Below are 22,355 nucleotides of genomic sequence, written 5' to 3'. Positions count from 1 at the left end.
CTTCGATCCTACATGTATTCTTTAATCTCTGTTTCCACCTTTATGGTTAGATTTATTTATTATTTTTGAATTATGTCTTTATGGTCAGACCTACTTATTATTGTTAAATTCCGTCTTTATGGGCGGATCTATAATCCGCATCTATGGTTGGATATATTTATTATTGTTGAATACAACCTTTATAGCTAGATCTGCTTTTATTATATTATCAATAACCAATGTTAGTAATTGTACTTCCATCTTATATTAGATATATGAACTTGTAGCAAATAAACAAGGACGTAGCCAGAAACTTATTCCACAGGGGTCAAGACGTTAATTAAACTTAATAACACAGTTGTAAATGAACTTATAATAAATAATATATTGGGTATAAGTTATACAAAAATATGAGTATTTATTTATAATGCTCTTTATAATTAATATATTTATGATTGTGTTCGATGATATGGAATAAATTTATAATTCTGTAAACATCCTTATTAGTGTAATTTTTTTTTTTTTTTTTAAAGATAGACTTCGAAATTAAGACATTGATATCCAGTAATGGTTGAGACATTTATATAGTAGATAATGCAACAACGCACACCATTCTTCGGGATAGAAAATTTCATTCAAGTTTGACCTTTACTGAGGCTAAAATAAATATCATAGCAAACATAATTGAGGGCTCTAGAAGAGCAACACTTTTGTTACCAAACAGAAATAAATTAAGTATCCATGGTGTTTTATATTCTAGCAAATTTAGAAGAAATTTGCTTAGTTTCAAGGATACACGACTTAATGAAAACCTCCTTGAAACTTTAAGTGAAAAGGATGGAGACTTTCTATGCATCACTCCTAAGAATTCATGCTAGAAGCATGTAATGGAGAAACTCCTTGCTTTCTCATCAAGGTTATATTACACATTCTTGAAGAATGTTGAAGTCTATGCAGTTATGAACTAAAAGTTTACTGATCTTGAATTTTTTAAGATTTGGCACGACCGTCTTAGTCACCCAGGATTCAGTATGATGTGTAGAATCATAGAAAACTCACATGGGCACCCATTAAAGAACCTAAAGATTCTGTCACCTATAAGAGTGCTTGTATTGGATGTTCACAAGGCAAATTGACACTTAAGCCGTCCATCACTAAAGTTGGTCTAGAACCCTCATCATTTTTGTAAATAATCCATTGGGATATATGTGGACCTATTCATCCACCAAGTGGATCTTTCCGCTACTTTATGGTACTGATTGACATATCGACACGATGGCCACATGCTTGTTCACAAGGCAAATTGACACTTAAGCCGTCCATCACTAAAGTTGGTCTAGAACCCCCATCATTTTTGTAAAGAATCCATGGAAACATATGTGGACCTATTCATCCACCAAGTGGATCTTTCCGTTACTTTATGGTACTGATTGACATATCGACACGATGGCCACATGCTTGTCTACTATCTACCCGTAATGTTATCTTTGCTAGATTACTGGCATAAATTATCAGATTAGGGACACACTTTTCAAATTGTCTAGTTAAAGCAATCTGTCTAAACAATATTAGTAGGTTTACCTCAAAGACATTTGATGACTACTACACAGCAATGGGAATTGAAGTTGAAACTTCTTAATCTTTTTCAAAGTATTTCTCTCTTTCTCACTTCTTTTCTCGAACTCATACAATACAACAAGACTCAGTCCTGTCTGTTCTTTTTCACAAACCTATTTATACTTTTATTAATTCAGCCCAATTACAAACACACACAGAAAACCGAATTGTATTGACTCAATTAATATAAAACTCTTGGTTGATAAAAAGGGAAGATAATGCTAACTTATTGACTGGACCCGTGGATGACCTCTCCACTTTTTATTTACTTCCAAGTTAAAGAATATTAGAACAGGATAAAGACATCTTTAATGCAAAATTTCTTAATTTAATTTCTTAATTGTTTATTTTGCAGCTTTGTTAAAGCTATAAATATAATGTGAAAAGTTATTTTAAAAAAAAAAAAACTTGATTTGTTTACGTGTCAAAGAATAAAATAGAAGCTTTTTTGACGTTCAATTTTTGATGTATATTAAAATAAAAAATGCAACGATTATTATTAAACAAATAAAGTTTCTAACAATATCTGATGTGTTTAAACCAGCGGCAGGATGTAGATTGTTATGCCAAATTTTTGAAGCCTGAAGTACGTAAGAACTCCAAGTAGACGCGAACATAAGAGATACTAAATGCAATTATGACTATTATTTTTATTTTTATTTTTTTTTTTTTTTTTTTGTAGCCATTAAACTAATAAACTTTCATGAAGTTGTCCAAGAGTCTATCATTCACATTATCAATAAAGAAAAATATATTTTTTTTTATTAAATGGTGCAAATTAGTACCCACCCCTTTTATAAAGTGAGAACAAGATCTTATTTGGTTTCAGATGAATTTGGGGGTGGGACTCATGAAGATAGTGGCTGTTTTAGGTGAGGGATGGAGACAGGCATTATGATTTATGAGACACTGAGCAAATTGTTCTTACGTTCTCAATCTTTTCTTGTTTTCTAGTCTTGTTCAAATCTCTTCAAAAGTCATTCACATTCTCATACCCCATTGTTTGAACTTGACTTCGCAATCCATTTCTCATTAACACTAGTATGTACTATGTAGGTCTTGGGTTGTGCATTCAGATTAATGCTAGACGTCACCGAACTTAATTACGGACTAACTTTGGCTAGTGCCGTGCATTAAGAGAAAATTAACTTGACTAACTATTCATTTCTTATAAATTTCTACTGCACCTACCACTTTCATGACCCTTAAAAACATCTTTACAGTGATCGTACATAAAAGCAGCTTTCAAAAGTATTATAATAGCCGCCCACCCTTTCTGCTCTCTGCATCAGGAGATAACAGCTAGAGCTCGGTCCCACTACCTGTTCACACTACTAATTATGCAATAATATTAGATTTTACAAGAAGGGATTCTTGTCCTTGTTTTCAAAAAATCAAGAAATAAAGTCTTTTTATGTCTTGCTTGTTAAATTAAAATCAAGGGACTTTTAACATTTTATCATGTTCTATATCATGTTTATTAAAGAGAGAAACAAATCAATAACAAGGATTATCCAAGTACTTTATAGTCATGAACTACCATTGTTTAATGTTTGACTAGAAACTCTGATTAGAAGCCTGGGAAAGCTAGTTTAATTGAAGTGCTGCGTTTTGGTGGTCAACAAGGTAATGAAGTGCTGCGTTTTGATGAATCAGTTGATTAATGAAGTGCTGCGTTTTGTAAATATAAAGCTGAAGAAGAGAAGTGCAAAAACGCAACTGCAGCCTCCTCTGTTTTTTCATTTCAGCTGCTGAAGAATTTGTGTTTTTTGCAGAAAAGCTTTTTGAATCCAACGGTTAGACTAGCGGTGGTTAACGGATGCAAGTTAAAAAATGGTAAGAGGATAAGAAGGAAAAAGATTGGGAAAAAGGAAAAAAAAAATGAAAGAAAGAGGAGGAGAATAGAGAAAAGGCAAGAATGAGGGAGGAAAAAGACCATTTTAACCTTGTTTGTTTAACAAAATTGGGATGTCGTTTGTGTTTCGGTCCTTATAGTTTTTAAAATTATTGGGGGTAACTTGATCAAATTTGTCATAGCTGCCCGAAAACTAGCCTTCCCCAAACTTTACGGGTAAGTTGATTTTTACTCGGTTTAAGCCCGCTCATGCAAAAATAATAAACTGATTGTCGGCTGAGGTGAATGCACCTAGAAATTAGATAGCTGTACTCAAAAAGCCCAGATGAAGGCCCAAGAAGTAGAGAGTAAGAAGAATGAAGGAATAAGTTTGTCTAATTGTCCGTCTAACCAGGCCCAATAATAAATACGATTACTTCCCAGAATTCTTTGAAGTTCTCTCTTTCTTTGTTTTCTTTCCATCCAAATATTTAAATTCTAGAAAAATCAATTAAAGTATTCTCATAAAACAGTAGATTATTTTAAGTATTTCACCTATTAATTGCTTTATTTCCAGTTTGTGAATGTCCAGAAAAATAAAAGTTATTGATAGAACTACAAATTTTTCGAGGTTATATAAATTGTTTCAACCTTTCCTGCACTATTATTCAAGCATGCAATTCTTTAATATCATATCTACAAGAAAGATAAAACTGAATATTTTGCATATCACATATATGGCCACTTCTGCGTTACACATATTAGAAATTGAAGCTAGCTCAAAATCCATTATTCAATTTTTGAATAGATAACTACTAATTAGAATGATCTTAAACAAGAAATTAAAATCATAAATAACATATACAACAATACCACATTATTTAGGTGCCCCAACATCTTTCTGAAATTGCAATTTGATCTTCTTGAGTTTTGTTAATGCATCTTTCATATTGATCCTCTGTTTAGGTGACTTCATTGAACAATTTAAAGCTAAATCCATGATACTTAACATGCAATTCACTTTGGCATCAAAAGGATTCTGGTCTCTTAACAAATTAGCATCCATAACTTCAGTCACTGCATAAGGCAATGACGACTCTAAAAAATTCTTTAAACTTATTTCTCCAGCAAGCATCTCATCTGTAGGTTTCTTTCTTGTGAAAGTTTCCATTAATAAAACTCCGAAGCTGTAGACATCGCCTCTTATGGAAGCAATCCCCATTGATCCGTACTCTACAAAATTTAAATTTAATTTCATCATAAAATTAAATGATCGGTATATAATATTATAATTGATAATATACCATATTAGTATGTGTATGCTTTAATATTAGGTGTGAAAGGTTAAAATATAAATTTGAGATTTAGAGTTGAAACATCACCTGGTGCCATATACCCAATAGTGGCTAGCGTTGTCGTTCGTGTCTTAAAATCTCCATCATTCAAGAGTTTTGCAATGCCGAAATCACTCACATGTGCAACCATATCTTCATCTAGTAAGATATTATTAGGCTTCAAATCACAGTGGATGATAGGTGTTGAATAACCATGATGGAGGTACTCAAGAGCAGCTGCAACATCTATCATTATATTCAACCTATGTGGCATATCTAAAAAATAGTTGTGAGAATACAACCACTTCTCAAGGCTACCATTCGGCATAAATTCAAGTACCACGGCCTTAAAATCAATATTACTACAACAGCTCAGGATTTTTATGAGATTCCGATGACGAATGTTGCGCAACACTTCACATTCGGTGTCAAAGCTTCTAAGTACACGCTCTACTTGTAAATTAAAAACCTTTATCGCAACATTAGTCCCATCTGAAAGTATCCCTTTAAATACTGAGCCAAAACTACTTGTACCAAGCAAGTTGCACTCACTAAAATCATCAGTTGCTTGTCGAATTTCTAGATATGATGTTCTTCTCCATTTTGCTAAAGGTAACAAATCAACTTCATCAATCGGAGAATCTTTTCTTCTGTACCGATACCTTATGAAGACAATGATGACAATCACTATCAATAAAATTGACAAGATCAAAGGCAAAACATATTTCAATACAAGTGTAGTGGTTGTCTTTGATCGTTTGATTGTGCCACCCTCGCACAGAGGTACGCCTAGTTTTAGTGATCCACATAATGCATGATTTAACAAAAATGACTGAGCTGAAAAGTTTCTGAAAGGTCCTTTGGTGGGAATTTCTCCTTCTAACCTATTAAGAGACACGTTAAAGTTTTTTAGATATGAGAGCAATTCCAATGACTTAGGAATTTCACCCGAGAGACTGTTGTTTGAGAGATCCAGTGATACCAAGCTTATCAAAGTGTCAAATGTGGTAGGGATAGGCCCTTCAAATTTATTGTCAGCCAAAGATAGAGTTTCTAGAGTTTCAATGTACCCGAGAGTGACAGGAATAGTACCTGATAATTGATTCTTTGATAAATCTAGAACTCTGATATGTAAATTTTTTAGGTTTGAAAAGAGGGAACCACTTAGAGAATTTGATGATAGATTTACTTCCAAGATGTCCTTAAGACTCCATAATGACGACGGTATATCAGAAGTCAATCTGTTGGAGTCCAAGTAAAGATATCTTAGAGAAATCAATCTCACCAAGCACGGTTGTAGGCATCCAGAGAGATCATTGGCACTTAAGTATAATGCATAGAAATTCTCTAAGTTACAAAGCTCATATGGAATGGATCCCTGCAAATTGTTATTTCTGAGGCTTAGACCTTGGAGGTTGGATAGTCTTCCCACAGTTGTTGGAATCGATCCATTCAAGTCATTCATCGAAAGTTCTAAAACAAACAGGCTATGTAAGTTACCAATTTCTATAGGAATGCTGCCCTTGATCTTGCAATTACTTGCACGAAAAATTTGCAGAGATGATGATAGATTCCCAATTGAAAGTGGGAGGATGCCATACAATGGATTAGAATCTAAGTAAAGAACTTTTAGTTCTCTGCAATTTGTCAACGAAGGGAGAAAGCTCCATTCTGTAGTGGGTGATTCAGTGGTCAAGTTATTTCCCGCAAGGCCAAGATATTTAAGGAGTCTCAAGTTGCCAAATGTATTTGGAAAAAGGCCAGAAAATGAGTTTGCGGTCAGATCTAGGAAAGTGAGTTTGGAAGCATTGGAGATGGAGTTGGGGATTGCTCCAATAAGTTTATTTCCACCTATGGTAAGACGCACGAGATTCGGAAGGCATTTGCCAAAGCTTGATGGTAGACCGCCCGAAAGGTTATTCATGGATAGATCAATTTCTTCTATGGTTGAAATATTGAATATTGATGCTGGAATTATACCAGTTAAGCCATTGGAACCTAGGGCCAAGTCTCGTAGACTCTGCAAATTCGCAATCTCATCTGGAATTTCACCTGCCAAAATGCAAACATTGATGCACAAGGCCTTCAGCTTTTGAATACCTCAAAAGGAGTTTACGAGATTCAGTTAAAAATAAATATTTAGTTAAGAAAACATTAATACCTAAAATACATAAATCAAAGCCAAGGCAGTACCTGTCAAGCGATTTTCAGCCAGAGATAAAACTTCTAGATGAGTACAGTTTTTGATATTCTTTGGAATTGTGCCGCTGATCATATTACAAAGCATATATGTACTGAAGTGCTGGAAGATGATTGCACATATCCGCTGGGAGACTACCGAATAGGCCACTGTTGGGAAGAAAGAATGCTTTAAAGAAGAAATATTGAAGATGCTTGACGGTAGGGTGAGCACGGGTAGGGTAAACCGGAACCGGGGGTAAGAACCGGAACCGAACCGAACCTACCCAGAACCTGCACTGTGCGGGTAGGTTTCCGGTTCCAATTTTTTGGAACCCTACTGTGCGGTTCCGGTTCCGTTCTTACCCCGACGAAACCGAACCGGAACCAGAACCTGTAAAAGGGTACCCTGTTTGGAACGGTTTGGAACCTGTTTTGGAACCTGTTTTGGAACCTGTTTGGAACCTGTTTTGGAACCCTGTTTTGGAACCTGTTTGGAACCTGTTTTGGAACCTATATTGGAACCTGTTTTTGGAACCTGTTTAGAACCTATTTTGGAACCTGGACTATAATGAAATATTTGTGAAATGTAAATAATGGGGAAGTTTCATTATTTTACATATAAAAAAATTAAAATAGAAAAAATTAAATTTTTGAATAACCTAATTAAATAAATATACGAATACAATTATACTTATTACATATAAATTACACCATATTAAAAGCTTTAATATATTATAATATATAATATAAAGTTTTGATCAATTAAGTGAATAATTGGATTATGATCCAATTAAAGTGTTTACATTTTTAATGTTATTAAAAGAATATTTTTGAATAAATAGTATATTTGATTGGTAATAATATATTTAGTTATTTACTTCAATTATCAAGTTCTAAGTATATCTATATAAATTAGTAATTAATTAATTATATATGATAAATTGATAAACATTAATAAATTTAATTACTAGTTAAATATCATACTTAACAATTATAACTACATATATTTATATTACTTAATTATTATAATTTTATAACTTACTTAATTGATTTATAGTATAATTAATTATAGCATTACATTAATTGATTACTACTTTTAATTGACTTTATTATAACATTAGTACAAACTTAATTAAATAATATTACATTAAAATTTATAGTAGATTATTTATAGTTAATTCACTATACATTAACTTTAGTATGATTTATAATTAATTATAACATTACATAATTAATAATTACTTATTGATTAGGTTATGATATTATGTTTTAAACATTAGTAATTACTAATTTGCTACATAAATATTAGCACAATACTATTGAATGATAAGAAATTTAATTAATTATAACATTACCTTATAACATTTCTTAAACATTAATAAACTTACTTATAGTTAATTACTCAATTAATTATAATATTATTAACATTATATTATTTGATCACTTACTTAATTATAGCATTCATAGTTAAATGATTACATAATTACATAATTAGTTATGAATTATAACATTACATTATAAACATGTAATTTACTAATTACTATATATTACATTACTTAATTAAACGATTAAAATTTAATTAATTATAACATTACCTTATATATTATATTAATTACTTAATCAATTATACATTCTATTATAAACTAGTATATTAATCAAATGATTTGAAATTTAATTAATATAATATTAATTATAGATTTTATGTATAATTATTAATTCATTATAACAGTATATTATACTACTATGTATGATCATATAAGTATATAACATTACATAATTAAAATTACTTAATTGATTATCAGTTATGATATTATATTTTAAACATTATAATTACTAATTTACTATATAAACATTAGCACAATACTAATTGAATGATAAAAAATTTAATTAATTATAACATTATCTTACATTTCATTATAAACATTATAAGTATTACATTATAGTTAAATAATTACCATTAATTATAATATTATAATATTACATATATTATGATTACTTACTTAATTATAACATTATATAGTAAATAATTACATAATTACTTAATTAGTTATGAATTATATACATTACATTATAACATTGTAATTTACTATACTATTACATTACTTAATTAAACGATTAAAAATTTAATTAATTATAACATTACTTTATATATTTGTAAATGATTACTTATCATTATAACATTCCATATAAACATTAGATATTATTAAATGATTTGAAATTTATTAATTATAAATTAATAAGATTTGTAGTATATTACTTAATTCATTATAACATTACATTATACTATTTATAGTATGATCATATATTAATAAACATTATATAATTAAATAATTACTTAATTGATTTGAGTTATGATATATATTTTAAACATTAGTAATTACTAATTTACTACATAAACATTAGCACAATACTTAATTAAATGATAAGAAATTTAATTAATTATAACATTCCTTATAACATTAATTAAGCATTACATTATAGTTAAATAATTCCTCAATTAAATTATAATATTATTATATTACATTATATTATGATCACTTACTTAATTATAACATTATATAGTTAAATGATACATAATTACTTAATTAGTTATGAATTTATACATTACATTAAACATTAGTAATCTACTATACTATTACATTACTTAATTAAACGATTAAATTTAATTAATTATAACATTACTTTATATATTGTAATATGATACTTAATCAATTATAACATTCCATTATAAACATTAGTATATTAATTAAATGATTTAAAATTTATTAATTATAATTAAATTAGATTTGTAGTATGATTACTTAATTCTTTATACATTACATTATACTATTAAGTATGATCATATAATTATATAACTTAATAATTAAATGTTACTTATTGATTATGACATTATATTAAACATTAGTAATTTACTAATTTGCACAATATTTAATCGAATTATTTAATTTTATTAATTATAACATTATATTATATTTATGTATGATTTTTAATTAATTATAACATTCTATTATAAACAATATATAATACTTAATTAAATGATTAACAATTTATTAATTAATATTACATTATAATTAAATATATATTACTTAATTAATTATAACATTACAATTTACATTGTAGTATGATCACTTATTAATTATAACATTACACAATTTACATTGTAGTATGATCACTTTTTAATTAACATTACTTGTTTCTAATATTAAATTTACTAAATTATATTTGTATATTTAATACCCATTACCATTATAACATAAATTATAATTTATAAACATTAATAATTTATTAACTTATCAAATGACCCCTGGCAAATGGCAATGTTAGTAATTAGTATAAGAATTGTTGTTTATTTAAATGATTTTGGTGAAGTTATTTATGTGAATTGGGATGAATAATTGTTTGTGTTTTGGTTTGATTGACGAATATTATGTGAATTGATTGAATTCAAGTGTTGCTTAGAGATTACGGTTATGAGTTACATTGGACACAAATGAATGAATAACGAAAATTTGTTAGGGTGTATTGTAAACTAAAAAGGTGTTTTTGTTATTTTTAAACTCATAGGGTTTGATTTTTTACAGGGTACCCTGGAAAGGAACCGGAACCTGCATTTTAGGTTCCGGTTCCTTGAATTGAAGAACCTGTACTGTGCGGTTCCGGTTCCGGTTCCTTTTTTTGGGAACCTGTACTGTGCGGTTCCGGTTCCGGTTCCCTGGAAAAGTGCAGGGTACCCGGAACCGCTCACCCCTACTTGACGGGAGAGGACCAGCTGTAAAACATAAAAACAATATAAAATTAACTATATATTTTTTTTTAATTCTATACTTAGATAGTCATAATCTATAGTCATTATTCTTTATATATACAATTTTTTTTACCACAATATTCTAAGTTAAGGTTATTTTTTAAATATATGTTATTTTACATTTATAATATTAAAAGTTACTAACAATAAATATAATAATGATTGAAATATTAAATTTTGAGAGAGAGAATATTACCGGTGAAACTATTGAAACCAAGACCTAGAATCTGTAGACTTTGCAACTTGTCAATCTCCTGTGGAATTTCACCTGCTAGAGGACAAACGTTGGTGCTTCTTTTGGCCAACTTTTACAGTTAAGAGACATTAAATATGAAAATTGACATTGTATAACTTAAATTTCTACCACAATCCTTTTTCAAGGTACCAAACTGATTGGATTTCCCAGACCTATTGCTTTTATAAGATTATTAATATACAACGCTTGCATGTTTTATTTTTTTAAAGTATAACATACTAATTGAAGAGAATATTATAATACTAATATATATGTTATTGGACACTCATGCTCACACCAGCTATATGCTTCAAAAATATCAAAGTTGAATCGTGTACCTGCTAGGATGTTGTCATTAAGAGTCAAAGCGATAAGCTTACTCAAATTTCCAACAGTCTGTGGTATGTGTCCTGTGAAATTATTATACGACAATGACAATGTATGAAGTTTGCTGCAATCACCTAAACTCACCGGAAGCTGGCCAGAAAGTCCATTGTAGGATAAAGAAAGCCGTTCAAGGTTTGGAAGATGATTGCAAATATCATCGGGCAGACTGCCAGAAAAGCTGTTGTAGGTTAAATTAAGAATTTGTAATGAGGAAATGTTGCCTATGCTACTCCAAGGTATGGTGGCGGTGAAACTGCTATTATAAAGATACAAGAAGTGGATTTTAGATAAACTACCAATCCATGTTGGAATGCCTCCACTTATTTTATTGTTGCCAATAGAAAAGCCTCTCAATCGCCGTAATTGTCCCAATTCATTTGGCAGATGGCCATGGAAATTATTGTCACCAAGATCAAGATTCATTAGGAATGAGAGATTACCTAGGTGTGGAGGAACTCCAAGATCCATTGATGAAAGATTCAAGGTTGTGACTCTTCCATGGCGAGCATCACAAGAAATTCCAACCCATTGGCAGATTGGATTAGAAATGGACCAATTATACACTAAGACACGGCTAGGATCAGAAGTGATATGTGCTTTGAATTGAAGAAGGGCAGATTGATCGGTTGTTAAGTTTTTGGCAGGCATAGCTAAGCTAGACATGAAACAGAAATTCACAAACAACACTGGAAAGAAATAGATGGACATCATATTCTCCATTGATTTGTGAAATAGGATGTATGAAGTGAGATAGGTAGATATATCGTGGATAAAAGAATTTATAATGATGAAATAGTAGCATAATTAAGTAATATTTCTAGTAAGACCATAATTGTTGGTGAACTTTCTAACACACAGGACACACGAGCCGTGCTTTATTAGTTAAGCCAAGTTGGTCTTTTTCAAAGTCTTGTCTCTTCTCTTTCACAAACCTAATTATACTTTTATAAATTCAGCTCAATTACAAACACACACACAAAGCAGAATTGTATTGACTCAAATAAAATAAAACTCTGGTTGATAAATGTAAAATCAAGAAAGTGTAGGTGATTTCAGTTATTGTAGTGTAAATTCGAACTGATACAAGGGAACATTCTCCCTTTTTATACGAAAAACAGATTACCAACTACTGAAACAACTACTTTACAACTGAACTTCTGATTCTGTTATAGACGAAACGACATCGTATTGCAAAATATCATTTTCCTCCTGCTGCTTGAGGTTTTTACACTTTTACCCTTTGGTCAACAATAAAAAGGGAAGATAATGCTAACTTAATTTTAACTAGACTCGTGGATGACTCCTCCACTTTTTATTTACTTCCAAGTTGAAGAATACTAGAACAGGATAAAAACAAACTTGCTTATAAACTCTAAAATTAAGCTGACCTATTTGTTTATAATTTTTTTGAGCTATAAGTTGAGCTATAAGCTAAAAAAAATAAGTTGGGAGGGAGGTATTTTTTTTTTTTTTTTGGCTTATAAGCACTTTGCTTAAAAGCTAGTTTGACCAAGAATATTACCATATTATCCTTGTTTAATTTTAAAATTTCATAGTATGTCATTGTTTAATGTAGTACATTTTTTAGTAATTTTATAATAAAATATACTTATAAACCACATCTTACCAAACAAGTCAATTACTTATCAGTCACTTATAAGTATTTTAACCAAACACATAATTGCTTAAAATTTCAAATGCTTATAAGTTAATTTTAGCTTATAAACAATTGTTGCTTATAAACTAATTTTCATAAGCTCAGATAAACACCCCCAAAATCGACATCCTTAGTTCAAAACTTCTTAATTTAATTGAATGCTTTATCTTCCTGCTTTTGTTTACTGTCAAGGAATAAAATATAAATATTTATTTAATTAATAATTAGTTTTTTGAGCCTGTTAAACTTCCATAAATTTGTCCAAGAGTAATCATTCACCCCTTCTGTAAAGTGAGAACAAAATCTCTTTTGGTTTCAGGTTAATTTGGGGATGGGACTCATGAAAATAGTGGCTATGTTAGGTGAGGGATGGAGGGCTATGTTAGGTAAGGGATGGAGATAGGCTCTCTTTTAAAACCCAGCTCGGCCCGGCCGATTTAAACGCGAGTCCCGAGAGCTCATGGGTCCAGATTAACATTTTACCTATTCACCCAAACCCTAAATTTAATGATGATCGTTGAACAATTGAATCAGGAGTTGGGGCTTTTGAAAAGAAGGTGTCGATGAGTGCAATAGTGGTGACAGTATTGATTTCCGGTGATGAATCGATCGAAATTGAAAAAAACAGCGGCGGTAGCAATTGGCTTTTGCCGGCGATTGGTGGCCTAACGGGTGGGATGGAGTGGGGGTTTTGGTTGGGAGGAAAGGGGAGTATTTTCGAGGTGATGGGGAGGTTTTCGACGGCAGCATTGGTGAGATCTGGCCTGGAATTCAACCCACATTGTAGATCTGGCCAAATCGAACCAATTTCACCATATCTTGGATAGATTTTCTATGGAATGGGCTCAATGGATGATTGAGATTGCTTTTCGGTGTCACCTGCGGCTAACCAATCACCGCCGATTTGTACTTGGGGTTGTGTTGGCTAAATTTCAAACCTTAAAAGACTTAACAAGTTTTTAGGGGTGTATTTGCTTAATTTTAAAAGTTTTATCTTCTTTTTTGATCGGAGATCAAACCGTTATACCAGTCAGTCTGAGCACGACAACTTTGTCAGGTTTCACCCCAGGTTGTTTTTAAAAGATTGGAGACTGCATATTAGACATTGAGCAGATATCAATTCGGGGGTTCATGATTAATTGTTTAGATGTTTCTATATATGCATGCATGGAATAGCCCTATACTTTTATTATGTAATAATATAGTCTATTTTATAATGATTAAGGATTATATGATCTTGTTCTTGTTATTGTTTCCTTATATTGTTCGTTAAATGGAGAAATAAAATCCTCGTCTATCATGCTCGTTGAATATATGCCATAGTATTTTCATTGAGGAGACCTCTATAATGTGCTGTATATACATAATTTTTAAGACAGGTTAGAAGAAGCTTATTAAACATTTTAGTGAAGTATTTTATTTATTTATTTATTGCTTAATTTCCAGTACGGATTTTGTCAAAAACATTGTTTCAACACCCCTGCTCTCTCTTTCAAGCAATAGTTATGTAATATTAATTCAATAAGTTAACCAATGACTTTGTCCATTACACAATTAGAAAATGAAGAGAGAGATGTAATTGATTGATAAAAGTTTATAGTAAAGAAAAGTAGCTAATTATTACAAGGAAGACCACTATTAATGCAAATTAATCAGGTTCCGCTCCCATGTGTTTACAATCATGGAGCGGAATCTAATTAATTTTCACTATATTTTTTTTCTTTTTCATTCTGCGCATTTGAATCACAAAATGGTATATATTATCCAATTAGCTATCTGTAATATCCCAATTATGGGATTTTTCTCCCTTTATATGCGGCTTTTTGTCAAGATTTCTTATTTATGGGCCCTTTTGGAATATTTTAATGCCTCGATTACAACATACACTCATTGCTGTATGTTCATATGGACTGCGAGATTTTTAATACATTAATTATGATTAATTACATTTAACATAAGACGCTTAACATGGAAATATAAAATTTAGAATATTTAGAATATTAATAATGATTTGGAATTGGGGAACAAATTTCTGAAAGATATGTAAAAACATTGTATCTGCTGGTAATATTATATAAAACTTGTAAGATTTACAATATTAATCTTGCTCTTGTTCTTTTATGGTATAGCCTTTTGTTTAACTTATGTAATAATAGTGATTCACACAATTGGATTAATCTAGGAAGACATTGTGATAAACATGTTTGTATGGCTATGAACATATAATGATATTTTTATTAACTGTATATACACATCCCAAAAGTACCCTGAATTCATACTCAAAATGATGTGTCTCTATTTGGTATTGTCATATGATTCACCAATTACGTTTTCATTTATATCTATCACCCATATAGGATTACCTCATTTGGATGAAAATTTAGGATTCTTGTTTTGAAGGTGTGGTATTATTTACTTTCATTATATTATAACAATTCCGACAAAATTTGTCCTTAGCTTGACTGGATGAGGTGGATGTATGCCGGGTCAGATTTGGGTATAATCTTGAGTCTTACTTGTCATTGAATTGACTGAATAGGAAGAACTTGACTTCGAAACTTATTTCCATTAATTGAACTAGAATATTTTCATTTAGAGTTAATTTCTGCAGAGTCATTCACATTCTCATACCCCATAGTTTGAACTTGGCTTCGGAATTAATTTCTCATTAATTGAAACTTGACTTCGCATTCATTTCGCATTAACTAGTATGTAGGTCTTGGGTCGTCCATTCAGATTAATGCTAGAAAGTCGCAGAAATTTAGGACTAACTTTGGGAGCTGTCGTGCATTGAGAAGAAATTAAGCTTGACTAACTATTCATTTCTCTCATGAATTTCTACTACACCTACCACTTTCATGACCCTTAAAAACGTCTTTACATTATCATACATATAATTAACCAACCATAAAATGTATGAGAAAAGATAAAGAACATACATCATATATAAATTATCAGTTTCCTTGCAACAGTACTTTATGTAATTGTGTACACTATAAAGCAATGAAATGTAATTGTGTTTACCATCTATGGAGGCATGCAACAACAGTACTGATTCTTTAGCAAAGTGAGGAACTTAGAAATATGATAGGTTTGCTTAATAACAAGTCCAGTGGAAGGCCGAGAGATGGAAGAGCTACACGATCAATTGGCAAGTAAAAGGGCTATTCTTTTCAAATCAGTGCTTGACATCTCTCAAATTCATAATTATATAAAAATGAATGGCTTAATTATGTCTTCTTGTTAAATTAAAATCAAGGGACCTTAAACATTTTATTATGTTCTGTATCATATTTATTAAGAGAGGTTGAAGCAGAAACATAACAAGGATTATTCAAGTACTTTTCCATTCATGAACTACATACTATTCTTGAATATAGCAGTTGTTCAACAATTCCCGCTCTTATTCGAAATAAATGAATGAATGATCAAATTTTGCAGAACACAATAGCCACTTTGACACTTTTCCATTAGACATTAGACACTTTGAATTGAAGAGAGCAGATTGATCGGTTGTTAAGTTTGGGCAGGCTAGCTAAGCTAGACATGAAATGTTGAACAACACGCACTGCAACATAATAGATGCACTTGATGTTCTCCATTGATAAGTGAAATGGTTGGTCGTATTAATGTAGTTGAGATATGTTGAAGGATTGATGAGAATTTATAGTGATGATAAGAAGTTACATAATTATTTATTGCAAGAAGACCATAATCAGTTTCTGCATGGTTCGTTTGACTACAATGTCAACAACTACTCCCATCTTCATGGATAAATTAGGGCTGAGCGGTTCTGGGTACCTTACATTTTTGAAAGACCAAACCGGAACCACACAGTGCAGGTTCCCAAAAAAGAACCGGAACTGGAACCGCACACTGCAGGTTCTTAACAAGGAACCGGAACCTAAAATGCAGGTTCCGATTCCTTTCCCGGGTATCCTATAAAAAATCATTACCCCTAGTTTAAAAAAATGACAAAATACCTTAAAAGTTTACAAATACACTCTTAACAAATTTTTTATTACTCATTCATTTGTTCCAATGTAACTCATAAATCCTCTAATCAATTAAATTTCTAATCATTAATTAATTACTAATGTTTAATGTTATAAATAATGTCATAATTTTAAGTAATCTTTAATTATGTAATATTATAATTAATAAGTGATCATACATATAATGTAAATTGTAATGTATAATTAATTAAGTATATTCTATTCAACTATAATGTAATATTATAATTAATTAATTTTCTAATATCTTTATTAGTATTATATGTTTAATAGAATTTAATTAATAAGTAATCTATTATAAATTTATAATGAGTCATAATTAATTAAAATTGAAATCATTTAATTAGTATTGTGTAAATTCTAATGTTTTATAATATAATGTTATAATCAATTAAGCATCATTTAATTATGTAATGTTATAATTAATTATGTGATCATACTATAATTAATGTTTATAATGAAAGTATCATACTATACATTTATAATTTAATATTTATTAATTAATTTCTAATCATTTAATTAATGTATATTTTTATGGAATATTAAATTGATATAATCATACTATAACCTATAATGTAATGTTAAATTAATTAAATTTTTAATCATTTATTAAGTAATATATAATGTAGATTGCTAATTTATAATGTAATATTATAAATTTATAACTATTAAGTATCATTTGACTATGTAATGCTATAATTAATTAAGTGATCATAATTAATAAATGTATAATAATTATAATTAATTACATAATTTTAATTAAGTATTATTTGTTTAAATTAATGTTACAATTATTAAATAATCATCTATAATTTATAATGTAACGTTATTATTATAATTATTAATTTCTATCATTTAATTAAGTATTGTGCTAAGTTTTGTAGTAAATTACTAATGTTTTAAATATATTGCATACCAATTAAGTAATCATTTATTATGTAATGTTATAATTAAGTAATCATGCTATAAATCTATAATTTAATATTGTAATTAATTAAATTTCTAATCATTTAATTATATACTAATTTTATAATGGAATGTTATAATTGATTAGTAGTCATAATGTTAAATTATTAATTTTTAATCATTTAATTAAGTAGTATAATATATAGTAAATTATATGTTTAATATAAAGTTATAAATTATAACTAATTAAGTAATCTTTTAATTATGCAATGCTATAATTAATTAAGTGATCTAATATAATGTAATGTAATATATTATAATTTAATTAAGTATTATTTAAATATAATGTAATGCTTAATTAATTAATTTCTAATCATTTATTTATATGTAACATTATTTAATGTTTATAATATAATGTCATAATCAATTAAATAATCATCTACTATGTAATATTATAATTAATTATGTAATCATACTATAATGAAATGTTAGATGATTAAGTACATACTATCAATTGTTAATATAATATTATATTTATTTATTTTAATAAATTTATAATAATTAAGTAATTATTTAATTATAATGTATTTAAATTAATTAAGTAATCGTACTATAAATTTATAATTTATGTTATAATTAATAAAAATTTTAATCATTAATTAAGTATTGTGCTAATGTTTACGTAATAATTAGTAATTATTAATGTTTATAATATAATATAATCAATTAAGTAATCATTTGATTAGTAATGTATAATTAATTAGTGATCGTACTATATAACTATTATAGTGAATTAAGTAATTATATTATAAATCTTAATGTAATATTATAAGTAATTAATTTTTAATCATTTAATATAGTATTGTACTAATGTTTTAATAAATATTATAATAGATTAAAATATTATACTATAAATCTATAATATAATGCTATAATTAATTAACTTCTAATTATTTAATAAGTAATCTACTAAAGGTTAAAGTCAATTAATTAAGTAGTAATCTTAATATAATGCTACAATTAATTATACTATAAATCATTAAGTAATGTTATAAAATTATAATTAATTAAGTAATCATTTAACATATATAATGTTATAATTGATTAAGTATAATATTAACTAGTAATTCAATTTATAATGTTTATCAATTTATCATATATAATTAATATTGCTAATTTCTATAGATATACTTGAAACTTTATAATTGAATAAATAACAAATATATCATTATCAATCAAATATACTATTTTATTCAAAAATATTTTTTAATTGATCCTAATTCCAATTATACACTAATTAATCAAAACTTTAATATTAATATATTATAATATATTAAAATTTTTATATGGTATAGTTAATGTAATAAGTATAATTGTATATGTATTTAATTAAGTTTTCTAAAAATCTAACTTTTTCTATTTAAATTTTTATATGTAAATAATAAACCCCCCATTATCACAAATTTTCATTGTAGCCCAGGTTCCAAAACAAGTTCCAAAAATCGGTTCCAAATAGGTTATAACCGGGTATCCACTACAGGTTCTAAGTAGGTTCCAAACGGTACCGTTTCAGGTTTTTTTTCCAGGTTCCGGTTCTAGTTTCTCCACACATAAGAACCAAAACCAGAACGCATAGTATCGGTTCCAATAAATGAACCGGAACCTACCCACAGTGTCGATTCTGGGTAAGTTCCGGTTTGGTTCTACTACAGGTTTTGGCTCTAGCCGCTACCCGTGCTTACCCAAATCTAGCCTGTCTTAAAATTATAATATATACAGCACATTATTAGAAGTGTGTCCTCCATGAAAATACTATGGCATAGATCAACAAGCATGACAGTATGAGGATTTTATTACTTCATTTAAAGAACAATATAGGAAACATTAAACAAGAACAAAATCATATAATCCCTATCATTATGAAATAGACTATATTTTACTAATAAAGGTATAGGGCTATACCATGCATGCATATATGAAACATCTATAACAATTAATCTGAACCCCCGAAATTGATTACTTTGCTCAATGTCTGATAATGCATGTCTCCAATGTTTTAATAAACAACTGGGGTGAAACCTGGCAAGTTGTCGGGTCTCGGGCGACTGGTAAACCGGTTTGATCGGTCAATCAAACCAGAAGACAAACTTTTAAAGTTAAGCAATACACCCTAAAACTTGTTAAGTCCTTATAGGTTTGAAATTAGCAAACACCCCCAAGTACAAATCGGTCGATGATTGATTGGCCACGATGACACCCCAAATGTAATCTCATCATCCCTTGAGCCCATTCCATAGAAAATCTATCCAAGATATGGTCAAAATTGTTCGATTTCGGCCAGATCTCGCCATGTCGGGTGAGATTCCAGGCCAGATTCACCAATGCTGCCATCGAAAAACCCCCCCATCACCCCCAAAATACTCCCATTTTCCTCCTAACCAAAACCCACCTCATCCCACTAGCCTCACCAATCGCCGGCAAAAGCCAGTTGCTACCGTTGCTAGTTTTTTTTGATTTTCGGTCGATTCATCACCGGAATCAACACTGTCACACCATTGCACTCATCGACACCTTATTTTCAAAAGCTCCAACATCCTGCCTTCATTGTTAAATGATCATTATCCCAAATTCTAGGGTTTTGGGTGAATAGGAAAATGTTAACCTAGCCTGTGAAACTCCTGGGTCCCGTTAAATCGGTAGGGGGGGTTTTAAAATAGAGCGTGTCTCCATCCCTCTCAGCACAGCCCTATCTTCGTGGGTCCCACCCCAAATTAATCTGAAACCAAAGAAGATCTTGTTCTCACTTTACAAAAGGGGTGAATGATAGACTCTTGGACAAATTAATGGAAGTTTAACAGGCACAAGAAACTAATTATAATTAAATAAATATTTTATTTTATTCTTTGACACGTTAAACAAACACAGTTTTTTTTTTTTTTTTTTTGACCTTTTCCCATTGCATATTTTTAGCTTTAAAAAAGCAGCAAGATAACGCATTCATTAAATTAAGAGTTTTGCACTAAGGATGTCGATTTTGTCTTATCCTGTTCTAATATTGCATAACTTGGAAGTAATAAAAAGGGAGGGGTCATCCCGAGTCAAGTTAAATTAAGTTAGCGTTATCTTCCCTTTTTATGAACCAGAGTTTTATATAATTGAGTCAATACATTCTGCTTTGTGTGTGGTTTGTAATTGAGCTGAATTAATAAAAGTATAATTAGGTTGTGAAAAGAAGAGACAAGGACGATTCTTGTTGTAACATATGAATTGGAGAAAAGAGTTTGAAAAAAGATTGACGAGTTTCAACTTTTACACGGAACAACTCTGTTCATGTCCGGCCAGCCTCAAATCGATTTTATTTTCGTTTTCTTTCCTTAAAATATAAATTCACTTAATTCATTGCAGACTCATCGTGTTGACTTCTTGGAAATGAGTGTTGCAAGGGGTAAGCTAGCATGTTAGACGGCTGAGATTTGAAATACTTTCACATTGGTGACTTCATGTGTAATGTGTGTTAGAAACTATTCAAGGAAACATCCATCAAAGACTCGAAGCGTCCCCAATCTGAAAACAACCTAGAGTTCATTAAAATTCTCCGAAGGGTTATGCTTAAGAGCTTTTACGTACGGCATTGGGATGAGGTTTTTGGTTTTGTGACAAAAGTACGTGAAACAAAACTATGGTCTTACTCGAAACAGTACTTAATTAAGATTCCCAATATGAAAACAAATAATTAGGTTTTTGAAAGAGAAGAGACAAGACTTTGTTCTTGTTGCATTGTATAGTTAAAATAAAGCGTCTATGATTCCCAACGGCTGCGGTAAAAAAAGTAACAACATATCACTTTTACTTTATATTCATAATTTATATTTCACATATTTACCAGGGGTGAGCAGGGTAGTGGTAGAACCAAAACCTACGAGTAGAATCAAAACTGGAATCGAAACCTACCCGAAACCGACATTGTACGGATAGATTCCAGTTCTGGTTCTATGTTGGAGAAACCAGAATAGGAACCTGAAAAAAGAACCTAAAAGTACCAGTTTGGAACCTGCTTGAAACCTGTAGCAGATACACGATTTGGAACCTGTTTGGAACTGATTTTTGGAACCTATTTTGGAACCTAAGCATCCAATGAAATATTTGTGAATAATGGGGGGTTTCATTATTTTACATATAAAAAATTTAAATAGAAAAAATTAAAATTTAGAATACCTAATTAAATAATATACAATGATAACTTATTACATATAAACTAACTATATTAAAAACTTTAATATATTTTAATAATTAATATTAAAGTTTTGATTAATTAGTGTATAATTGGAATTAGGATCCAATTAAAAGTGTTTTAATGTTATTAAAAGAACATTTTTGAATAAAATAGTATATTGATTGAATAATAAT

The 22,355-nt window shown here is 29.5% G+C and overlaps 1 protein-coding gene across 1 annotated transcript; it reads right to left on the bottom strand.

Moving 5' to 3' along the window:
* Positions 1 to 4,307: 4,307 nt before the first annotated feature.
* Positions 4,308 to 12,092, bottom strand: LOC116127131 (probable LRR receptor-like serine/threonine-protein kinase At3g47570). Its single transcript, XM_031412795.1, has 3 exons — positions 11,324 to 12,092; positions 4,813 to 6,816; positions 4,308 to 4,663 (listed from the first exon to the last, which is right to left on the bottom strand). The coding sequence occupies exons 1-3, from the start codon at positions 12,090 to 12,092 to the stop codon at positions 4,308 to 4,310; spliced, it is 3,129 nt and encodes a 1,042-aa protein (XP_031268655.1).
* Positions 12,093 to 22,355: the final 10,263 nt, after the last annotated feature.

This window comes from Pistacia vera, unplaced genomic scaffold (genome assembly GCF_008641045.1).
Source record: "Pistacia vera cultivar Batoury unplaced genomic scaffold, PisVer_v2 Contig189, whole genome shotgun sequence".
NCBI classification, from domain to species: Eukaryota; Viridiplantae; Streptophyta; class Magnoliopsida; order Sapindales; family Anacardiaceae; genus Pistacia; species Pistacia vera.
Note: the sequence above shows the minus strand (reverse complement) of the source record. Positions and strands in the feature narration are given on the sequence as shown.